Source organism: Arvicola amphibius, chromosome 12 (genome assembly GCF_903992535.2).
Source record: "Arvicola amphibius chromosome 12, mArvAmp1.2, whole genome shotgun sequence".
Classification (NCBI taxonomy): domain Eukaryota; kingdom Metazoa; phylum Chordata; class Mammalia; order Rodentia; family Cricetidae; genus Arvicola; species Arvicola amphibius.
In genome coordinates, this window is record NC_052058.2 from 22,220,541 (window position 1) to 22,243,913 (window position 23,373).

General features: G+C 43.0%; 2 protein-coding genes across 3 annotated transcripts in view; both read left to right on the forward strand.

Moving 5' to 3' along the window:
- The first annotated feature begins 209 nt into the window (after positions 1 to 209).
- Slamf7 (SLAM family member 7) lies at positions 210 to 22,743 on the forward strand. 2 transcript variants are annotated; one of them, XR_005287740.1, is made up of 8 exons: positions 210 to 306; positions 8,501 to 8,818; positions 10,896 to 11,168; positions 11,375 to 11,491; positions 12,795 to 12,898; positions 13,811 to 13,873; positions 15,034 to 17,127; positions 22,732 to 22,743. XR_005287740.1 is itself a non-coding variant. In XM_038349995.1 (7 exons), exons 1-7 carry the CDS (start codon positions 252 to 254, stop codon positions 15,094 to 15,096), a joined length of 993 nt encoding a protein of 330 aa, XP_038205923.1. In that variant the 5' UTR covers positions 210 to 251; the 3' UTR covers positions 15,097 to 21,326. The 2 variants fall into 2 exon arrangements, 1 of the variants encoding a protein (XP_038205923.1); XM_038349995.1 differs by lacking the exon at positions 22,732 to 22,743 and having other exon boundaries at positions 15,034 to 21,326.
- Ly9 (lymphocyte antigen 9) overlaps positions 22,455 to 23,373 on the forward strand; it is a 47,956-nt gene continuing 47,037 nt past the window's right edge. Inside the window, 1 exon segment of the mRNA XM_042054005.1 lies at positions 22,455 to 22,580. Within this exon segment, the coding sequence (XP_041909939.1) occupies positions 22,455 to 22,580 (126 nt within the window).

The window sequence follows — 23,373 nt, forward strand, 5'->3', positions numbered from 1 at the left end:
TAAAGTAAAACAGGCAAACCATTTCTATTTAAAAATTCCTACCAAGCATGTGATTATTACCTCTAACAGAAAATAAGAATCTTGTCAATCATTTTTTCCTTCCTTTTGGAAATCTTATTACTGTGACTTAGAAGATGACTCATTCTAACATGACTCCTCCTACCTAATTTAAATCCCAGCCGAAGGCTAGAGAAGTCTGCTGCACTGGGGTGAATTTGGGTCCTCTGAGCGACTGACAACCTGACGGCGCTATGGCTGGATTCTCCACATTCATCATCTTTACCTCTGTGCTCTGTCAGATCCCAGGTGAGTCTAACCCTCTCTTGTCCAGTCTCCTGACCTCCTCCTCCTGAGTCATCTCAGAATCCTGAGTCCACTCTGGAGCCTCTGCCTCATTAGCTTTGTAATTAGCCACTGATATCTGGAAGAAGAAAAGAAGCAGCTCTTGGAACCAAGTCCCTTCTGCCTACCCCAGGGAAGGAGAGACAGAAAGAATTGGGTTTTAGAGTCCTGTGTCCTGATCTAGCTCTGCCAGGAGTTAAATGGAGAACAATAAAGCTACCCTGGGCTTCAGGGTCTCTCTCTTTTAGGGTCTCTCTCTCTCTCTCCTTTAGCCTCCCCTCCTTTTGAGAACAACTTTAGAAGTAAAGCTGTGTATTCATTCATAAATGTATTTTAATTAATACATGTCTAAATAGATTTAATGATGGTGCCTAAGAATGAGATCAATCAAGGGAAGCAACTATTTGAATTTGTTCTCTCTTAACCCAAGCAACCCAATCTGCCTCTACTTAGAAAATTAATTAATTATAGGTACTCTATGTTCACTCACGTGAAGGACTGGGTGCCTGCATGACCCTGTTGTAGGTATGATGATAATGAAAAGTTTTACTTTACCCATTGTTCTCTGACACATGGGGTACCACCATGAGGGTGCTCTCTCTCTCTCTCTCTCTCTCTCTCTCTCTCTCTCTCTCTCTCTCTCTCTCTCTCTCTCTCTCCTTCATAGCTGTCATATCTGTACACAATAAACCTTCCTAAAATAACTCCCAAGCCACACAGGGTTTTAATCCTTTCCTTCTCATACCAGACCAAACCAAGTGACTCAAATCTACAGTCTGTCACGCCTCCTTGAATTCACCAAACCTTGCATTGCTAGGAAGCACCTGGCCCTAAGTAGGTTGCCCTAAAAACAGACTTGTTTCTAAAATGCTACCTGAACGGAAATGGTGATCAGAACTAGAATTTAAAGAGGAGGTGGGGGAGGGCAAGCCAGGGCTTTGAAAAGCCCAGGTGCTCACCTGAAACATCTGTAGTGCCATAGGTATGTAACCTGAGTCTCCTGCTATTCTACTCCAGTAGGCTGTGGGAAGTCTGGGGTTACATCTCCTATGGCTGAAAAAGAGTCAGAGGTTGTCCTAGAACCCCCAAAAGACAGAGCAGTGGAAGCAGTACAGACCCTGGATGCAAGTTTCCTTGTTTAACTTTGTACTGGATTGCTGTGAGTGAGCATCTTTGTACTTTGAACTTTGCTTTTCTGTGCATAACAGACAGATAAAACTAACTTGCAGAATTACTGCGATTCTTTAAAGTGCAATATCAAAAGCAAATCGGTTCAGTAACAGTGGCCATGTAAGTTCCTGATACGCCAAGGTACTTTGGGGGCCATCTCCTTACAAGCCTGTAAGACAGAGACTTAAAGATAAGGGAACACACTGGGAGAGGTCTCGTTTCTTAGGCAAGATCACGCGTGATTACAAGGGAAAGGAGGAACGGAGTGTCCACAGCTGGCGCTGTCTCCCACACACGGAGCGCTAACCAACAGCTTCAGCTGTCAACCTGACCCTGGAAAGGTGTTCAGGAAAAATGCATTTGGACTGAGTCCCCCACAGCAAGAGTCAGATGTCATTTCTTCCTTCCCCGGGTACAGGAGCCCAAGTCAGGGACTGGAAAGACCGTCAACAAACAGGTCGCGCTGTTTGGGGGGGGGCGTGGTAATACCAATGGGATGCCACTCTGGACAACTTGACAGGAACGGCGAGGCTAGCTCTCTCAGCCTTTCTGTTCTCACCAGGGTAAGGGGGGCATCAGTCTGTCCCTCTGAGTATTTCGTAATGGTCGAGTAATATAATGGCTTTAAGGAAAACAAAGATGAGAGGAGGGTATGGGGGATCGCTGCAAAGAACCAGAAGACAGAGAAGAGAGCGGGAGACAAACAAGAGATAAAGAAGCAAAAGAGGCAGCCTGGATGTGTCAGGCAAGGGATGTGAGGGACTGGAAAGTTTGTGAGTTCTGTTGTGTGTGTACCCCATGGTATTGATTTACAATGCAATTTTCAGGAGGGCATTAGAAAAGAAGTTAGCTAAAGGGCCACTCATTTCAAACCACTTTTTTTTTTCTTATGGAAGCAGTGTTTTGCACTTACGAACAGAAACATGTAAGCGATTCTACCTTTGGTTGTAGCCTCCCTGGCAGTGAGGAAGCCCCAAAGCCTTCCTCCTCTGCTCTTTGCCCCTCCCACTAAGCTCCCCAGAAAGACGGAGATTTTTGAGACTCCAGCTGTAGCAAGAGGTACAGAGGAAAATCTTGCCTTTAGGGCCTTGGTTCGTGGCCTCCCACATTATCCTGAGTCTAGTCTCCCTGTCTGGGAAATAGAATGGAATCAGACTGATTATTACCCCCTGAAGATTCCTCCCAGGTCTGAGATGTTCTGTTCTTGGCTTCCATGAGGAGTATGGTCCAATGTGGTGGTGTCTGTGGCGTTGTCAAGGGCTGGGCTGACAGGCAGTTGGAACTATGCCAGGCCCGTCCCCTGTGTTTTCCTCCTGGGCTGCCTGCCCTCCTGGGGCTGGGGCTGCTTCTTCTTGCTCCAGTTCACTGTTCTTTTGACCCTTTCCGGGGGAATGTCACAAGAGAGAGAAGTGAAAATATGAAAGGGCACAACATGAGGGTGGAGATGTTGTCTCATTCTGCTCCAAAGTGTCTCTCAGAGATGAAGATGCTCCTGACACAAAGACAGAGAGGCAGAAAGTGGACAGCCTCCTGGTCCAGTGCCTTCTGCCTCTCCATACTGGCTGCCAGGGAGATTTGCAGTGGTGACTGAACCTTTGTCTTACTACGAAGTCACCCACTGCTGTTTTGTGAACTATTTTCTTGAAACTTGAAAAATGGAAAGCCTTCTCAAAGAGCCTTCTGCTCTTGGCGCCTCCCACCAATGCCCTTGGTACCTCCCACCAATGCCCTTAGTGCCTCCCACCCTATCACCTGTTCTTGTTCTGTATTTGTCAAAATACTTTCAGATCCACATTTACTCTTCCCAAATTCTTAGGACTTGAAGGTGTTTTTCCCTCAGAGAACTGAAACTCAAAATAGTAAATGTTAAAAAAAAATAAGGCCAGTGTAATCCACCGTATAAACAAATTGAAGAAAAAAACCATATGATAATCTCATCAGATGCTCAAAAGGCCTTCAGTAAAATACAAGATCCTTTCGTGATAAACATCTTGGAGGGAGTAGGGATATAAGGAACATACCTAAACATAACAAAGGTAACATACAGCAAGTCAACTGCTAACATCAAACTAAATGGAGAGAAACTCAAGATTACACTGACAGATTTTTTATATGCTAAACAATCTCTGCATCTCTGGGATGAAGTCAACTTGATCATGTTGTATAATTTTTCTGATGTGTTCTTGGATACAGTTTGCCAGTAGTTTATTGAGTATTTTTACATTGATGTTTATGAGGGAGATTGGTCTATAATTCTTTTTCTTAGTAAAGTCTTTGTGTGGTTTGGGTAACAGGGTAATCATAGCTTCATGAAAACAGGTTAGCAATGTTTCTTTTCTTTCTATTGTATGGAACAATTTGAGGAGTATTCATATTGGTTATTCTGGGAAAATCTTGTAGAATTCTGCACTGAAACCATTTGGCCCTGAACTTTTTTGGTTGAGAGACTTAGATGACTCTTTCTATTTCTTCAGCAGTTACTGGTATATTTAGTTTTCTTATCTGGTCTTGATTTAATTTTTGTAAGTGATATTTATCCAGAAAATTGTCCATATCCGTTAAGTTTTCCAATTTTGTGGGGTACATGTTTTCAAAATATGACCTGATGATTCTCTGAAAAAAAAAGACCTCTGAGATGGAGGATCTCTACCCCTACCTCTCTCTCTCAAATTGGGGTTCATCAAACTTGGGCCTCATGTGCATCTGCCAAGGACTCTAACACTGAGCTACATCCCTGCCATTTTTGTGGTCTTGGAAAAGTCACTTAGCCCTGATATCCTCATTTATGAAATGGAATGTGTTAACTCTTATCTCCTGAGCTTGTTCTGAAGATCAACAAAGGTAAATCCATCAGACTGGCTTACAGACACCAAGTGTTTGTCTCTAGAATTATGACTGTGGAGGAGCCGGAATGGGTCCTGGGTCCCTTGACTCCCACTGAAGACAGAGAGCCCGTTCTCATTCTGCAGTGTCCTGGTAGGAAGAGAGGCCATCATATCCTTCTGTGGGCACAGTGATGCCATGACAGGGTAATCTGGGACATAACACCTGTAGACCAGTCATTGGCTAACACACACACACACACACACACACACACACACACACACGACGTGTCCAGTCACTGCAAAGCAGGGCTATTTCTTTCCTGAAAAGTTGAAGAGGAAATAAAGAAACACATATGTCAAGGTATTCCAGAGGTGTGGCTTTAAATGGGGTTTGAATACGATTTATTTCAGATAGAGAAGCTGAAGCACAAAACAGCATAAAATCAAAAGCAAACCAGGAGCCAATAAGATGGCCTGGCAGGTATAGGCACTTTCCATGCAAGTCTGGCAACCTGAGTTCAAGCCCCAGAATCCATGTACAGTTGAAAGGAGAGATCTGACTCTATAGTTGTCCTCTGGCTTCCACATGGCACACCATGGCATATGTCCCCCTACATACACATATGATGCACTTATGGTGCATGTGTGTGCAGGTGCACATGCAAGTGTACACACACACACACACACACACACACACACACACAACTGAGGATCAGGAAAGAGAAGAGGCCTGGATATTTGTTGATTGACAGCAAGTGGGTTTTGTATTTTCCATAGCCTTATAACATTATCTTGGCTTTAGAGCTAAAGCCCCAGGCATCTCTCAGGTCATGTGATAACTCTAAGGCAATCACTGGGCCAGAGGAGAAGATCACTGAAGCTGAGCGCCATCAGACTTACCCAAACCACTTGGCTGCTGTGAAATGAGAGGTCAAAGGAGCACAGAGGAAGCGGGTCACACCATTCCCTGCTGGCAGGTGGGAGAGTGTCATCTGAGGGAGTCTCCTGGGACCCAGATCTTTAGGAAGGAATTGGTAGTCATACATTCTCTAGCAAACACATCCCACCTGTAGCCGCTGGGCTACATAGAGCCCAAGAAATCCAGGAATGTGGCCTAGCACGAAATTGGAAACATACTTACAACACTATGGGATGCTTCTAGTAACTCTACTGTACAGTTCTCAAGGGCAAAATTTTCAGATGACTGTCATGGCGCGATGTCAAAAGGTTGAGCAGGCTTGTGAGTCCAGACTCGAGGTCAGGCTGAACCCTCCCACGGAATCCCCACAGCACTCATTACTCCCTTCTCATAGCACGTGCAGTTGCTTAACTGCTGATTTCCCGCGATTTGTGAGTGCAAGGGTCATGACCATCTTGCTTGCAACCTCAGTTCTCTCTTTAGAGCCTAAAAAGACCAAGCATACCAAACACGGTCTGCTTAAATATGAGCAAACTGTAGCGCCATGCCTGGAAGTGATGAGGATGACACCAAAGTTTCATTTCAACTTTGAGCATTTTTAAAAAATGTCTCTGGTTTCTAGATCCCATTTCTCAGTCACTGGGATAATAAAACTAAACTGGCTAGAATTTCCCAGCACTGTTTTCTGTTCGTTAACCCATTATTTAGGAAATGGCAGGGAACTGTTTCCTTCAGTTAACTTTCTTTCCCACCCTGAAGATACACTTAAGATAGAACAGTAATCTGGGTATGGTTGCACTTAGGGGGTGGAGGCAGGAAGATCAAGAGGTCAAGACTCTGGAGCTCAGGGGCTAAAGAGCAATTCGCAGAGAACTTGGGGTTGATTCCCACGCTCACATGGTGGCTCACAACCACCTGTCACTCCAGTTCCAGGGGTGTCTGTCCTCTTCTTACTTTGACAGGGACCAGACACACACATGGCATACATACCTACACGTCGACAAAATACTGATACGCATAAAGTCAAATTTAAAAACCTAAAAAAAAATACCTTTTATTTTAAAAAGTGTTCGAGGTCATTCTCCCTTAGTTCCATAGCATGTTTGAAGCCAACTTTGGAAAAAAGAAAAAGGAAAGGAAAAATAAGAAGAGGAAGGAGAGAGGAAGAAGAGACTGGATGGTGGGTGCTCCATGGAGCGCTCTGCCCCGTATCATCCTCCGCTTCCTTCCTAACAAAAGACAGCGAATTTCAGATTTTCCTCATCCTTGCTCCACATTACTCATATCTGGTGACATTTACCCTGAGAAAGTTGACACCTACTGTGAGGGAGTGAAAAGAGGGCTTCCTCCTGGCTGAAGCACATGCGCACGTGCTAACATACTAAAGCCATAGTCTCAGTTTGCCCCTTAAACACTTTGCTATGGTTTAGATGTGATCTGTCACACCCTTGAGTTTGATACTAAAAGCACTGTGGTGAGGTAGAGGTGATAAAACCTTTAAGAGCTAAGGCCTCGCAGAGGCTGTTAGGTGACGAGGGTACCATTATTCTGAGACAGAATTGCTTCCACTTTCTTGGAGTAAGTTAACTGTCCTGAGAGCAGATTTGTTGTGGTGAGGCCCATCTGTTCTTGGCCTCTTCTGCACAGGGGTGATTTCCCTTCTGTTTCTCTGCCATCTTATGACCCAACCAAGAGAATCTTCACCAAAGGCTTCGCATATGGTATTGCACACACTCAGATTTTCAACCTCCCGAACTGTAAGTTATTTTTTCTTTATAAAGTATCCACCTTCAAGCATGTTGTTATACCTTCAGAAAAGGACAGGTGCATATCATAAAAGGGAGTGAGTAATACAAGTACCCTAAAACCAATGTGAAAATGAAATTACTTGAAGGTCCAGGAATTTGACCCATTTGGGGGGTAAGTGATACCCAATCTTCACCTGACTTCAAAATATTTACCCTTTCTGTCTCTGTCATTGAAATGTAAGAATGAAGGCATTAATTGGTCAAATAACGCAGAGTACATTTGATTTTTGTCTGTAACTTTTACTGGTACTATTTTTCCATCCTTTGAGATAATTAAAGTAAAAGCAGTCTAAAACCATTCTAACTTTTGTATTATAAGAGTAGGGAACTTCTTGAAAACTTAAATTTAACTAGATAATTTGACAAGATTGGAGGGATCCAAAGTATATGTACACTGACTGACTAAGAAGTTATAGGGGAAAATGTTTGAAAATGGAAATTTTTCCAGGAAGAGAAGCCAGTACTTTTGAAGGTTCCCCAGACCTGTACTTAAGGGAGTAGGTCCTGTTCTGTCTGATGAAAGTAAAAATCTTTCTCTTCTAAGAACTTTAACAGCTAAAGAAAGTTCATAGTGCATGCTTTAAATTTTTGTGCCTCAGTGCCTTTGCTAGCCCCAGATTTTGTCCCTTAGACTTTTACAGACAGTTACCCCGTCACCATTACTGTAAATGCTTAGTTGGCCACTTCTGGAAGTTCTACCAAGAGTCATTCTTTCATATGGAGTCACATAACTAGTGATGACTGCTTCAGAGTCAGGCTCTACCAGGTGAGCTAAGACTATGTCAGTCAAAGCAACAAAATTCTTGTGGAATGAAAACCCTACAGCAATTTCTAGCATGTGAGGTGAGTGTCTTAATGCTCCCCAACACTCAGACTCACCCTTTTCCTTCTTCCCACACAAACATACTATGTAAGTATAAAAGCCTTTTGTGGGGATGACCTTGAGTCTACCAATGCATCTTAAACTGGGAAGAGAGGTCATCCTTAAACGTGTCCACTATTGCTGTTCCTACAAACATATAACTCTCCTCCCAGTACCCTGTTGATGCATGTGAACCACTGATCCTGATTTGGGCAGCCTATCTCATCAACTTCATGCTAAACATCTCTGGAGTAATCTGGTTTTCCTAAGAGACCCAGATAGAAACTTCTTTAGTCGTCTCTCCTCACCTCCCCCAACAACAGGAACCTGTCGAGAATGGAGCTGGGCTTTCAAGTTTACCGCAGTTTGGACTACTCTGCTGGGGGTCTCTGAGAATGTGGTGTGGTGGTGGCAGGTGACCTTGCAGGAAGAAGGGTCTGTTCTCAATGCCACCTCAATGTGGATGAGGTTCTGCTTCTACTGAACTTGAAGATATGTCACAGGATCTTCCAAGGACTCAAAGGTTGTGGTAATTTGTGACAAGAGCTTAAGTTATGGTTTTCTGTATCTGCAGTGACAGCAAAAACTTCTGGAACTCTGAAGGAGATGGTTGGTGCCCTTGGTGGATCTGTGACCTTCAGTCTGAATTTCACAGAAAAACACGTTCACACTATTGTATGGACCTTCAAGACAATTTCTTTTGCCATCATAGTTAAGGACAATGTCATAATGCCTCAAAATCATAACAAAGAAAGGATAGTCTTCCCAGATGGAAGCTACTCCATGACACTAAGCCAGCTGAAGAAGAATGACTCAGGTGTCTACCGGGCAGAGATTCACAGTACATCTCTTGAGTCTCCCTTCACCCAGGAATATGTGCTGTACGTCTATGGTAAGTAGGCTTGGTTCTAATGGTGGATGGTAGGCATACGGATTCAGTGAGCATCCTGATACAATGGATGTTCAAGTCAAGTTTGGATAACCACACAGCAAGGATCAGGGAGCAGAGGACTCCTGCAATGATGATATGGCCCATATGTTCTATGCTTACTTTGATATTCTATAAGAGACTGTGCAGTAATCCCAGAGAACCTAGACAACAATGAGGACCCTAAGAGAGACACACATAGAGCTAATCTACATGGGTAGTAAAAAAGACAAGATCTCCTAAGTAAATTGGGAGCGTGGGGACCTTGGGAGAGGGCTGAACGGGAGGGGAAAGGCAGGGAGGGGAGCAGAGAAAAATATAGAGCTCAATAAAAAACAATAAAAAAGAGGCTGTGCAGTGTAGACAATAGGCAACCTAAGAAGTGGATATCAGTTGGGCAGTGGTGGAGCATGACTCTAATACCATGAATTGGGAGGCAGATGCAGTCAGATCTCTGAGTTCCAGAACAGCCTGGTCTACGGAGTGAGTTCTAAGACAGCCAGAGCTACATAAGAAACCCTGTCTCAAAAACAAAACAGAAATGACAAAAAAGGTGGCTAACACACAGATAGAAGTCAAAAGTTGGCTATTTAATGTGTGCATGGCCTTAGCCAAGTTACTTTCTTTAAACCTTAGTTTCCACATATGTAAGGAGGACAATGGTGCCTACCTTAAAATTATTAGATACAAGTTAATTACATTCCTTCCCCTATAAACTTTAAGCAACTGGGAAATAGACACACACACACACACACACACACACACACACACACACAATCAGAATGAAGATAAGATCCGGTTATGCCTGTAGTTATAGCTACTCTGAAGAACTGCTTGAGATCAGGTTTGAGAGGCTAGCCTGGGCAACAGTAAGAGAAAGGCAGAGAGGGAGAGAGGAAAGAGAAACCACTCAGGAAGTTAAACTTGCAAACCAATCAGCTCTCTACCAGAAGAGTTACTTATCCTATGCATTAAACTATAGTATCAGAGATACCAGGAGAAGTTCCCAAGACTAGCTTGCAGGAGCTAGGCACTGCACCTCGAGCCAGGCTTATATTCCATTGAGATACTGTGGAAGGCAACAGAAATGAGTTCATCTGCAGACAATCTTGTAGAGAGGAGCTGCGGGCAGGCCTGTTTTTCATCCCGCCTAGCTCCCGGCCGCCTGGCTAGCTTATGCCCTGAAATAACAACACACAAACTGTATTCATTTAAACACTGCCTGGCCCATTAGTTTCAGTTTCTTATTAACTAATTCTCACATCTTGCTTTAACCCATATTTAGTAATGTGTGTAGCACCACGAGGGGTGGTTTACCAGGAGAGATCTTAACCTGCATCCGTCTAGGAGAAGAGAGGCATGGCAACTGTCTGAGGCATCTGCCTCACTCCCAGCATCCTGTTCTGTCTACTCCACCCACCTATGTTCTAACCTATCAGGCCAAGCAGTTTCTTTATTAATTAAGCAATGAAATCATCAGATAGATAGAAGACATACCTACATTACAATCTAACTGGGGGAAGGATGAAGAGGAAAAAGGTATTTGAACAGAAATATTTAATGGACCAAACTCTAGGATAGATAAGCTGTTGCTGATATTATAAGCATAAAGGAAGGCACAGGTTAGCAAGAAGTGTTACTCCGTTATTGTTATTCTCCCTAAGAGGATAAAGGAAAGTGTGTTCAAGGAAGTCCGAGGACAAGCAATGAAAAGCCTCTGCCTAAAGACTGGGTAATACTTAAATACAAGTAAGTTCAGTGTTTTCCCTGTGTCTAGGCATGGTGAATGTCACTACATTATTGTTGTATGATTATCTCTGCTGGAATAGTTGCTATTGTTATTCTTGCTATATAGGTAGAGCCAAGCAGACTGAACAGGTCTCTTTTCCAGATAAGAATAAGACATTCTGCTCTGAATTGTTACTTGCTTACCCGTCTTGAATTTACCAGCAAGAATCGGGTCCAAGGTAAAGAAGGGTAACTCAGAGAAAGTTGAGATCAGGACTAACTTCCATCCTCTGTTGTGCTATATCTTTTACAGAGTATCTGTCAAGGCCCAAAGTCACCTTGAATGGGCAAGACAACATGAATGGCACCTGCACAACCAACCTGACCTGCTCCATAGATGAGGGAGGAGAGAATGTGACCTACAGCTGGAAAGCCATCGGGCAGGGAGTCAATGAATCTCGTGACGGTGCCGTCCTCCCCATCTCCTGGAGATTGGGAGAAAAAGACAAGACTTTAATTTGCATGGCCAGGAATCCCATCAGCCAAAGTTTCTCAATCCCCACCCACATCCAGGATCTCTGTGAAGGTAAAAGTCTCCTCTCTCCAGGAGCCTCTGGTTGGGAGAAATGTTATCTTCTTTAGCTCTCAGTTTCTATAGAAACAGGCTCTGTGTCAACTGAAGGCCTCTGGGAAAGCAGCAGCCTGGGAGGAATGTGGAAGTTAGGTCCTTTTGCCTAGCTGACTTTACCACACACATCCACCCTCCTCATGCATCTTATTTTCTCTTTAAAGATGCTGCCAAGGACCGAAATTCATCCAGCATCATCCTATATATCCTGCCAGTGTTACTTGTACTTGGTCTCTTGCTGGTGATTATTCCTGTTGCTATGCATACAGAGAAAGGAAAAGGTAAAGCATATATGGTTTTTCATTTCATATATGTTCTCCTTTTTATTCCTCATGCAACACAATCTATGTGCAAGATTTAGTGTTGAAGATATAAAACCAGGAGGTCATGGTCTCTTCCCTTAAGAAATGCACAGTCAATGGATAGACAGAGAGAGCTCATTCAGTAAAGTGCTTGCCATACAAGTGTGAGTACCTGAATTTAAAACCCAGAACTCATATTTTTAAAAAAAAAAAAAAAATCCAGATGCAGCAGAATGTACTTGTAATCCCAAAACTGGGGAGGTGGAGATAGGTGGTTCCCTGGGGCTTATACTGGGCAACTAGCCTAGTCTAACCTGTTAGTTCCAAGCCAGTGAGAGATTCTGTCTCATAAAACAGGGTAGGAAACAGCTGAGGAACAACACCCAAAGTTGATCTCTGCCCTTCCCACACATGCACATGCACTCACACATGCACCTATTCACACATGAATATTAACACACACACACACACACACACACACACACACACACACACACAAAGAGAAGTGACTGCCATAGCTAGATGCCTTAGCTCCAAAGTAGAGAATGTAGTCCTTGCCTTCTCTCTTGAGGACAGGGTCCCTCTCTAGTGCCTATTCCTGTTCTTCCTTCAGAAGGATGTGGCCCTTCTGATGATGCAGGTCACACATTGTTGATTCTTGTAACAGGAGGGCCTGCTTGTTGTCGGGGGTTTCTGTCCTGCCCAGTTCCTGCAGCTGTTTAGCCCCAAAGAAAATCACACAGAGGTTTCCATAAGTTATAAACTGATTGGCCCATTAGCACATGCTTCTTATTAGCTCTCATAGCTTATATTAACCCATTATTCTTATCTATGTTACCCACATGGCTCAGTACCTTTTTCAGTGGGGCAGGTCACATTCTGCTTCTTTGGTGGTCTGTGCAGGACTGCAGAAAGAGCTTCCTTCTTCCCAGAATACTCCTGTTCTCATTGCCCCACCTCTACTTTCTGTCTTGTTGTCCCACCTATACCTCCTGCCTGGCGACTGACCAATCAGCATTTATTTAAAACATAATTGACAAACAAAATCTCTTCTCCAAAGTAACATACCTTTGACTTCAGTTTTGAAGTCAAAGTCTTTTCAAAATAACCATCTTTGATTAATTCAGCAGCATTTATATTCAAATGTGTTTTAGCAGATTTTGTTCCTTCCTCAGCCATCAAACAATTTAACAACACCAAGTAGATCATCTAAGTTTTGTGGGCCAGGGGAGATTTTGAGCAGTAAGAAAGGCAGTCTTTGATTCTCTAAACCTGATTTCAGTTTCCAAGGAAGACATGGAGAAAGTGGACATCCACCGAGAAAAGCCAAACTTCTGTCCCCACTTGGAAGAGAATCCAGAATATGACACAATCCCTTACATGAACGTGAGTCCCTTTCCATTTTCTTTTCTGTAATCAGATCCATCCCTCCAAGGCTTTCCTTACTTCACTTGAGACTACCCTCTAGAAGACTGGGTAGCATGGGAAAAGGAAGGGGATTAAAATGTACAGTCTTTGACTTCAGTCAGTCTGCCCCCCTCACACCTTAACTCATAGCCATGAAGAAGTTGGTGAACTTTAGAACCCTTGGTTCTTCTCCACACCTGTACCACTCACATGAGCAGTTCCATGAGTCACCTCTTCCTTTTTACAGTTGATGATGGTGGTCTTTGCTTCCTCACAGGAGGTTGGAAGCTGGTCTGCTTTGTAGCCTACTCAATTTACTAAGTCAAAATTTATTACCTTGTCAACCTCTTCCTCTTCTCTTGCTCAGGTTACACCCACAGAAACCTATATGGTCAGGAAATAAGCTTAAACTCACCCAGGATGTTTTTCCTTTCTAATCATGAGTCTTTGTTCTTCGTGTTGCTTTATTTTGGCTCATTGGACATCCTTATTGTTTCACCAAGAGACCTTGAATTACTGGATAAGTCCATTTTTAACACTAACACTATAACTTCATGTTAGCCTTTAGCCACCTTAGGATACTCGTAGTTTATGAAATATATCTCAACATATTTTGAAATTCATTGAAACATAATACAGAAAATAATGTGATAAAAATGAATAAAAATATGAATAAAAACACAATGATTGTCTTTAAAACTGATTAATAGGCATTGTTAAGCAGTTGCTAAGAAAAGAACTTCTCTGCCTATCTCAGGACCTTCTTTTTCTTCTCTCTGTGTTCTCTTACATATACTTTGCTTTCTCTGGATTGTGTGTCTCCATGTTCTTGTCTGTGTGACTCAGAAGTTGGGTGATAATTATGTTTGTTTATTGTTGGTTTATTAATAGGAAACAAATATGGAAGAGGTAGCAGCAAACACACTTTATTCTACTGTGCAGACTCCCAAAGTGGTAAGAACATTTATGGCTGACTCTCATCCTAACTGCCAATCCCTTTTCTGTGGCTCATGTTCAGATTTACATTTCGTAGGGATTCTCAGTCCCTGGTGTTAAAACAGACCCCTGACAGTCTCTCATGTCTGCCTGTGGTAGGGAGTTCTGCTTGTGATGCCAGACATGTTGAGGCCACTTAGCTTTGAGCATGTATCTAGACAGGTTTTTCAGGGCTTTGTTTGAGGTTACCCAAAAATGTAGGAAATAGATGAAAACTGTTTTATTGGAACAAACAAAGTAGGAAGGAGATTCTAGACTGGATTGACATAGAAAAGCAGAAGGGTTCTGTCTAGATTCATGAGAGGGGAAGGGTCATCTACAGCTTGTGCTATGCACAGGAAGAGAGGAGTCATGGGTAAAGGCTCTGGAGTAGCTTGTAATTGGAGGAGGGAGATTTTCTTGCTCTGGCTATATTACATCTGCTTTGCACTCTCCCTGACAAACCCCAAATGTGGTAAGATGTATAGCTTGTCCCTTCATCATCTGTGCTTTGAAGAGACAGGGGCACCTTTTTGTCTGTTTTTCCTTCCTATCCAAAAGAATTGAAAAGACAGGGATATTGAAGATGGTTTTCTTAGTGGCAGAAATGCTTGTGAATTTATTATAAGATTACTCAGTTGGTTAAGCATGGAGAAAGATAAATATATTTCCCTCAAGAATAATCTCTCTCAGCTAAAAGTAAACAGGAGGACTGTATGTGAAGGAGCTATGGGTTGGGTATCTAGAGGGTTGAAGGGGAAGGGAGAGGTAGGGAGGGAGCAGAGAAAAATGTAGAGCTCGATAAAAATTTCCTGGACCTGGGGGGAGTTGGGAGGACCTTGGTCTTAGCATAGAGTGGGGAACCCTGATGGCTCCTAGGCCTTGAGAGGGAGGGAGGGGAGGTATGGGTGGAGGGGAGGGGAGGGAAGGGGGAGAAGGAGGGGAGGGAAGGGGGAGGAGGAGGGGAGGGAGGGGGGAGGAGGAGGGAAGGAGATGGAAATTTTTAAATATAAAAAAAATAAACCATGAGGGAAAAAAATCAATAAAAAAAAAAAAGAATGTCTGGGATGACAGGTCTTCTAGGAGAGTGTTTGGGCTCTGCTCATGTCCAGTGTTCTTCTTCCCATGTCTTCCCGCAGGTGAAGAGTCCCAGCTCCCTGCTTGCAACGTCAAGGCCGTTAAGCTTTGAAAATATTATCTAGACAGCAGTACTCTCTCTCTTCTCAGTCCAGCTAAACACGAAGAATTCACCATTCTCAGTAGAAATGGAAACTTCTATCACAGATTGAATGTAAATGCCTCCCCATGCATTTGCATACAGATGGTGACGGCCAGACTCAAGGAGTTTCAAAGAACAATGACTCTTGGGGATTGGCATGGAGCCCATTCCTATTTCATTTAGTGGAGAAATTTGTTTCTAGACACCAAAACACCAATGCTGTGACACAGCCATACTCCCTTTTTTTCGTATTTATAGTAAGAGATCAAAACAAAGAAAAGAAACAGAAAGATAAGGAAAATATGCAGTTTGATAAACAGCATGAATGCATTTAAAGCTGTTGGGAAATTGGGTATACACAAAGAAGCTACAACGGTGAAAGAGATGAGCTTCATTAAAGAGTAACCCCAGACTTTGAACTAGGACAATAGAAAAGAAGCTCTGAGAGCGAGGTCCTATCTATCAAGAATTCCAACTGAAAAGCCCATTTGAAAAGATTTCATATAAAAGGAAGAATGTGTGAACACAGAGCATCCTACTTCAGTATATTAGACTGGAAACGCATTTCTCTGGATTCACCTGCGCGGGTTCTCAGAGCCTACTGAAGCCCTGACTCGAAAGGGTGTGGCTCTACCCTGGACCAGCTGCAGAATTTGGCAATGTCCATATGCTGGTGCCTTTGCATACAGGCAGAATGTAGAAGCTAGGAGCCACTGAGGCTTGCTCTGAGTATATGTCAAGGTTGGTCTTTCTGAGTGGAACTGTCAAGCAACCTTGCATGAAACTATGAAGGCAAAGCCTAGGTTGCAGTATAGACTCCAAGATACTGGCACTGCCAGGAACATGAAGCATCTGCTGAGAAAACTTCAGGCATTGAATATACCCAAGAAAGAAGTCATGTGTGCTTTTGTTAGAATAAAAGGGCCTCCCCAAATCAACTGGCGCATACGTGATGCCACAGCATACCCAGGATGCCAGATACGGAGCTTCAGGATTTACATTTCCCTGCTGGGTTTGACCTAGCTTTGATCTGTTCTTTCTTTGCTGTGCCTAATCCCTCCCTTTTGGAATGATGGAATGTGAATGTTTCTTCTACCATTGTACATTGTAAGTATGTAAGTTGTTTTTAATATCTTATAGGGGCTCACAGATAAGAGTTTGCCTTGCATCTTATAAAAGACATTGGACATTGAACTGTTATGGCCGAGGACTCTTAAAGTTCAATGGAATACATTTTGCACCGTGTGATGACCGTGGGCTTATGTGAGCCAAGGAGCGACTGTTATAGATTCTATGAGTCTAAAACATGTTCCACAGGCTCATGTATTTGAAGTTTGAATACTTGGTGTTCAATTTGGACAACTGATGGTATTATTTAGGGATGCTGTGGAACCTACAGAAGACAAGGCCTGCCTGGAGATGGTGCAAACCCAGGAGGAAGACCTTGAAGGTGATATTCACTTGTGTCTTTGGGCTGAGCCTTCTGCTTCTACCTCGGGCAGAGTCCTGCCCACCACGATGTAAAGAAGCAGCCATTGCAAACACCCTCTAATGCAGACTGAGCCCCTATAGCCATCATGCCTTCTGATGATGGATTTCATCGCTGGAACTCAAAACCAAAATAACCTTCTGCCCTCGTGAGTTGCTTCTATCAGGATCCTGGCCTCAAAACAAAAGGACTAACTAATACAACTTCCTTCCAGAATAAGCTACTTGTATGCTGCTTTGGACCCTGAGGTTCATTGTTCCACTGCTGAGAACTCTCATCAAACCCAGAGTCTGTATTCCTTCTGTAAATGTGACTGTGAATCTGTCGGTCCTAAGGGGAAAAAAAAGCCCAGAAATGTACATATTAATTAAGACCTCGGAACAAGATCTCAAGTCCCATCCTATTCTATAACTTGAGATCAGAACTATAACAGGAGACTGCTTACCAGGACAGACATGTCCAGCACGAGCAGGTTTAACAGCCCAAAATGATGTATTATTAATGGAGTCAACAGCTATGTACCAGGTACTGTGTCAAACTTGACTGTATTATTCCAACACACTCTGCTCTTGCTTGACACTTCATGAACAACTTTACAGAGAGCCACAAAAACAATGGCTATACAGTCCCAGAAGGCCCCATGTGGGCATGCAGGTGCCAGAGGTCAAAATCACAAGGATAGGACATCCAGCTAAATCCCTGTGTTTGGCTGGTACCATCCCCATTGAGTGTCCATCACTCAAAGCATGTGGTGAAGGACAAGGACCCCTTACCTCTACTTCATTTTTCCCCTGCATGCTCCAAAAGAAAAGTCTAAGCTCTGGGCCTTTAAAGGAGCCAATTATTCTCAATATCAATAGAGAAATAGCCTGAATACACGTTTTGGATCTAGTGAAAGAGCTGGAGTCAAGGGATAGCTGAGTCTGGGGTTTGATGGCTTGAAAATGTTTACAACTGTTAAGAACTTATGCTATATAGAACAGACATATTCCTTGCCCCATAGAACTCATTTTAATTTTTTGGTGTTGTGAAAGAGACATGGGAACACATAGAGCAGTGTGTGTGTGTGTGTGTGTGTGCACGCATGCACGTACATGTGCATTTGATATATTTCCAGAATCAGAACTTATATATCTTGAATGAGAATGCTAAAGGGGAACCAGGATTCTAAGACTGAAGGACATAAACTCAAATAGCTTTGAAGCATGTTGAAAAAAGAGGAAGCATGGTTCTAAAAAGAAGAAGTATCTGGAGTTAGGAAGCACTCCCAAATATAGGACGGAAGCAAAAACAGAAATACATCTACAAAAAAGAAAGAGAAAGCCAAGAAACTGGGGGAGGAGGAAGCTTGAGGCTTAAGTCTTAAGGGGAAATGAAAGCTAAAAAGCTAAAAATAGGATGCATTCCCCAATACATGGCAACTCTGTCAAGACCACAAAGGATTGAGCTAGTCTCTGCCCAGAGCTGGGTAGGCATTTGTCCAAGGCACAGATGTAAATGCTATTAAATACTACAGATCACTGTATTTATTACTCTAATTAAAAAGTAAAATATTATTTAAATAAAATCAGTATGTATTAAGGAAGGTCCCAAAGTTCTCACGAAGGTGAGGGGAAAGGCCCATAGCAGCACTTGGAGGCAAGAACCACTTACTATGCAGCCTGGAGAAACCAGGGCTTCAAGTTTGTCCAGATAATAATAATTCTGTAATTTGATTCTTTTAAAGACATTGTGGAATTCACATACAAGATATGCATTATGTTGCAATTTTCCATAGAAAAATTCTGGAAACTCCCTAAGAGTGAGCCCATAAATAAGGTTAAATGAGCAAAGGCTTTAAAAGTATAGGGTAAAGAGCTGGAGGGACGACTCAGCAGTTATAAGCTGAGCACCAGCTCATTTTCCAAAGGAGTTTAATCCTCAATACTGAGAAGGTGGCTCACAAGCATCAGTAACTCCATTTCCAGGGCATCTTATACCCTCTTCTGACTTCCATGGGTACTATGCAGGCACATGGTACATAAACATACATGCCAGTAAATGTCTATACACATAAAATAATGAAATTAAGTTAAATCTTAAAAAATACGGTTTATATAGCCAAGCATGGGAGACATATGCTTATAATCTCAGTGTTTGGAAGGCAGAGAAAGGAGGCTAGTTATAAGTTTGAAGCCAGACTATATAGTAAGTTTCAAGCCAGCAAAGGCTATATAATAGGAAGATCCTTTCAATATTAACAATTATTATTTTTGTTATTGTTATAAATTTACATTTGTCTAAAATTTAAAGAAATGTAGTTCATGGTGGTTATGTGCTTATAATCTTACCACCCAGGAGACTGAAACAGAAAGACTACACATCTGAGGTCTACTGGGGATACATAATGAGACCTTGTCTCAAAAACAACAAAACAATGAAGGTTGGACAGGTTTTATAAAGCTGGAAAACGTAACAGTTATCATAAGTGGAGAAGATCACGTGTAGAATTGAATGTGCTCTGTAAGTACTGTTACGTTGAAAGAAACGCCTTGCGTGAAAACAAGCCCCAGCCCAAGCACCCCATAACTAGGTGTCAAGGTGTGTGCTGTAGTAGCTGTCCTCCAGAGGTGTTGGCAAGGGAGTCAGAAACTCAGAATCCTCTGCTAACTAGTTCCAGGTCAGCCTGAAATAAGTGAAACATTGTTCAAAAGAAAATTAAGAAGGAAGAAGGATGTGGGGGAGGAAAGAAGGAGGGAGTGAGGCCAGTGCTTCTCCATCCTTCAATTAATATGCAATACATATATTTTTTTAAAAAAATGTATGTGTGAAGAAAGCACATTTAATCATTAATAATAGTTGTGGGGAGAGCGAAAGCTTAAATGTCTCATTATTTGTTGGTTTTTCTTGTGTGTATTCATTTTCCAAATGCTTCTCCATTTCAAAAAATGTGTATTGTATAGCGGGATGGAAAAAATTGTAAATAGATTTTCAGTGAAAATAGAAGAGTTGGTGTCTGCTAAGAAGAACTGAAGGGGAAATCTGAAACCCACCTGTTAAAAGTGTGGTGAAGGAAAATGGAAAATGCCCCCCCGAGGGAGAACAAAGGAAGACCCTCCCACAGTGATCACAGGAAAAGATTAATTTCGGTCAGGGCATGACTTGCATCTGTGGTGGGTTGTGGGCAGGCAAAGAGAGCTGGGCTTTAGATTCCCCCATCACTCCCACATCTCCTCTGTCTGGGAACTATCTCATATGGCAAAAAATTAGGATTAGCATCTTTCCCACCCCACCCCATCACCACCCTCTCTTGCTTAAACGAATTAAACGGGGCCTGGAGTCTATGAACAATGGTGGGCTCAAAAGGAGGTCCTTTCCTCCTGAGCTCAAGCTGCCAGCAAAGGAAACCACCAACTAGGCAGTGTGAAAAGTCACACCGCCTCGTGGGCCCACCACATACAGCCCTCGGAGGTATGTGGTGTGCAACTTGTGAAATATGAGCCATGAATGCTCGAATATAGAAACCTAATAAAAGGAAGGAGGGGGAGCAAGACTGTATCATTTCACAAAGGCACTTGCTCATGCATTCACTCATGCATGCATATTTTTATCTGTCTAACAGCACTACTGCGTACCACTAATGTCAGGCACTGTCCAAAAGTACAGAGCATACAACAGTGAACCAGAACAGTGGTCTGCGCCCTCAGGGTGTTTATACTCCAGCGAGAGGCCAACATACATACTATCCTGCAAATAACAAACAGTGGTCATCACTGGTCACTTACAATGGGGGGCTTACCTAGGTCAAGGGAATGGTCAGAGAATCTTCAATTCAATATTGATATGAAATCTAAAGATGAATAACAAGAAGAGGGAAACGTAAAAGAGGCTCCCTGTAGTCAGAGAGCACAGCCAGTGCAATGCCCTGTGACGAGAAGACCTGAAAGAAAAGAAGTCGCTGTGGCCAGCCCATAATGATCTGTGCTTATAGAATGTAGTTACAGTGTAAGAAAACACTGTAAAGGACAAAGCTCGATGCAGGATAACATCTTAGAGGCTAGTGTAGGGGTCCATGAGAAGCACCAGGATGTGGAATGGGGTTGTAGAATGAATGTGAAGAAAGAAAAATGGTTTCAAGAGATAGACCTCAGGGACAGGAGACTTCTGCTCCCAGAGCGGCCCTGGGGGTGTGTTCAATGATCTAAGAGTGGAGACGGGGAGATTCCCCTTTTCTAGAGACAAAATCTGGGCCTAATAATCATCAAGGTTATGGGACTCATTTGTCGCTTTGACCTGGGAACCCAAAAAGATTGACACTCAGAGAAAAAAAATAAACAAGAAATGCATTAGCCTTAGCCAACATTAAGGCATCTGAAAATTGGAAATGAGATTTTAAAGATCTGATGTTTCTTGTATCAAGGATCATCACTAGAAGAAAATACCATTATTGGGTCTCAAGCCATCCCTGAAAGCTATCTTTCATAAGCCGTGTTCATCACACAATCAAAAATAACCAGGCACAGAAGGGAAGCAAAACCCCACAAACAAGAACCTCTGGGTGGGGAGAGACAATTCTGACTGCAACCCATATTCAGTATCACTTCATATTCAGGGGAGAGGGAGGCCCTGAAACCTTCTTCAGTTCATGAATCTGTGGACAAATTTTGATTTCTATCTGGCTTAATTCTAAGTGATCTTTGTGTTTATCGCCATCTGTCAAACTGGCAAACAGAAGAAAAGAGCAAATAAACTGTACAATTATGTTACTATTTCAACAGAGTCTCGACTATATATCAAACATTGCTCTAAATATTTTATGTGATTATATATGCATATGCATGATTCACACATAAGGTATGACTACATTGAAACTCTTTTGTCAAGTGCATGTCTTTTGCAAAGTTCCCGTGAGCTCTTCCACAAGAACGGGTTCTCTTGACTGAGAAACAATACTCAGGATAATGGTCTAGATGGAAAAATTTTGTAACAAGCATGATAGTAAGTCCTATGGTAAAGTAAATAGGACCTCTTTCATAAGAATGGGTTCTGTTGGCTGAGAAATGATGCTCAGATGATGCTCAGATGTCTGGGAGATTCGGGTCATGCCTGACTCTACAGAACAGCAAAGATCACCAGGCTATAAACAACATCGATTTCAGCTTTCTGTGTGGAAGAATCCCTTCTGTTGAAAAGCCAGCACATATAACATTCTGGTTTCTCTAGTGCTTATTTGTGAGTGCTAGGAGTTCATGTGTGTCTGCAGCTTATGTACACACAGAGAGTAAGACTGTACACATACATATGAGGAGGGGCTAGGGAGAAAACTAGAAAGTATATGAGAAAAACAACCTTTCTTTCAAATAGCCCACTCCTTTTTAAAACTTCTTCTCTCATACATTACATCCTGACCACAGTTTCCCTTTCCCTCCTTCAAATCCATTCCTCCAGTGTCACCCCCAGCTATGTAGCAGACTACCTTGTGCATCCTTCCCTCCCCTCCCCACCTCGCCCCCATCTCTAGGGGATCCCACAGATCTCTAAACGTCCTTCTCTCTACTCGTCCATCACTTTACTCCAACATCCCACTCCAGCAGACATCCCCTGAGAACCCACAGGCCACTCTGGTCAGGGGTGAAGGTAGTCTGTGTAGCTTCACCTTTCCCTCCTTTCCTCTAAATCCAATCCCCCATTCTCACCCCCAACTCTGTAGAAGACCACCTGTTCATCCTCCCCCTCCTCTCTGCCCTCTTGTCCAGTGTGTAAATGTTTTGTGACCATCACAGGGGCAAAGAATACCACACAATCATACTGCACAACAGATCTCCTATGGGAGATTTGGGGGCAGGGTATGCAAAGGCTGCCTCTGAGTGGGGATGGAAAAGAGAGCAGGCTATGATGGTGAGGGCTTTATAGAGAGTGTGAAGCATGCACATAGGGAAAATATGAGACCACAGCAGTGGAAACACATGGCATTGGCTGCTAGTGATGACAGTGCGCTGGTGCTGAGTCACTGAAGGCAGAGTGTGGGCTGGGGGAGCACCTGGCTTTGGATGGTGGGTGAGTCTCAGTTTACTAACACAGTGGATGATGTGAACATTTTCCTCCAAATTTCTCCCCCACTGATTCTGTTTTCTCAACCCCTAACTCCAGCAGGCATTCCCCAGAATCACCAGTCAAGCCTGACAGAGAAGCAGTAGGCCAGCTAAATGGGTAGGTGAGCTTCAGGTCTTCACTCTCCCCCTTCTCCTCCATATCCAAATCCCCCAATCTCATCCCTAGCTCTGTAGCAGACCACCTGTTGCTGCCTTTCTTCAGACTCTGCCCCCATTCCCAGAGGAGTAGGCAGATCTTGATGGAATACCCTGCTTCCCTCCCACCTGTGGTTTTACTCAGCCCTTCCTCTTAGCTCATTCCCTTCCTAAGTCTCAGATGCCAATACCTAGAAACATTTTTACCAGGAACCCCCAGTGGCCACACCTATCAGGACACCAGAAGAATTTTCTACCAGGCAAGCCACAGCTACCACATTCTCCTAAGAACCAGAGAGAGCACCAGAAACAAAGGAACAAAACACCCACTCAACAGAGACAAGACCAGATAAAAGCACCTAGAACTACAATCTTCCCAAACCCAGAAGCCTAGACAACACAGTAAAAACGTAATCAATAACAGCCAAGACAATATGTCTCCACTAGAGCCTAACAACCCTACCACAGTAGGCCCAGAGTATCTCCACATAGCTGAAGCACAAGAAAGGGGCTTTAAAATAGCCTTTATGAATATGATAGAGTT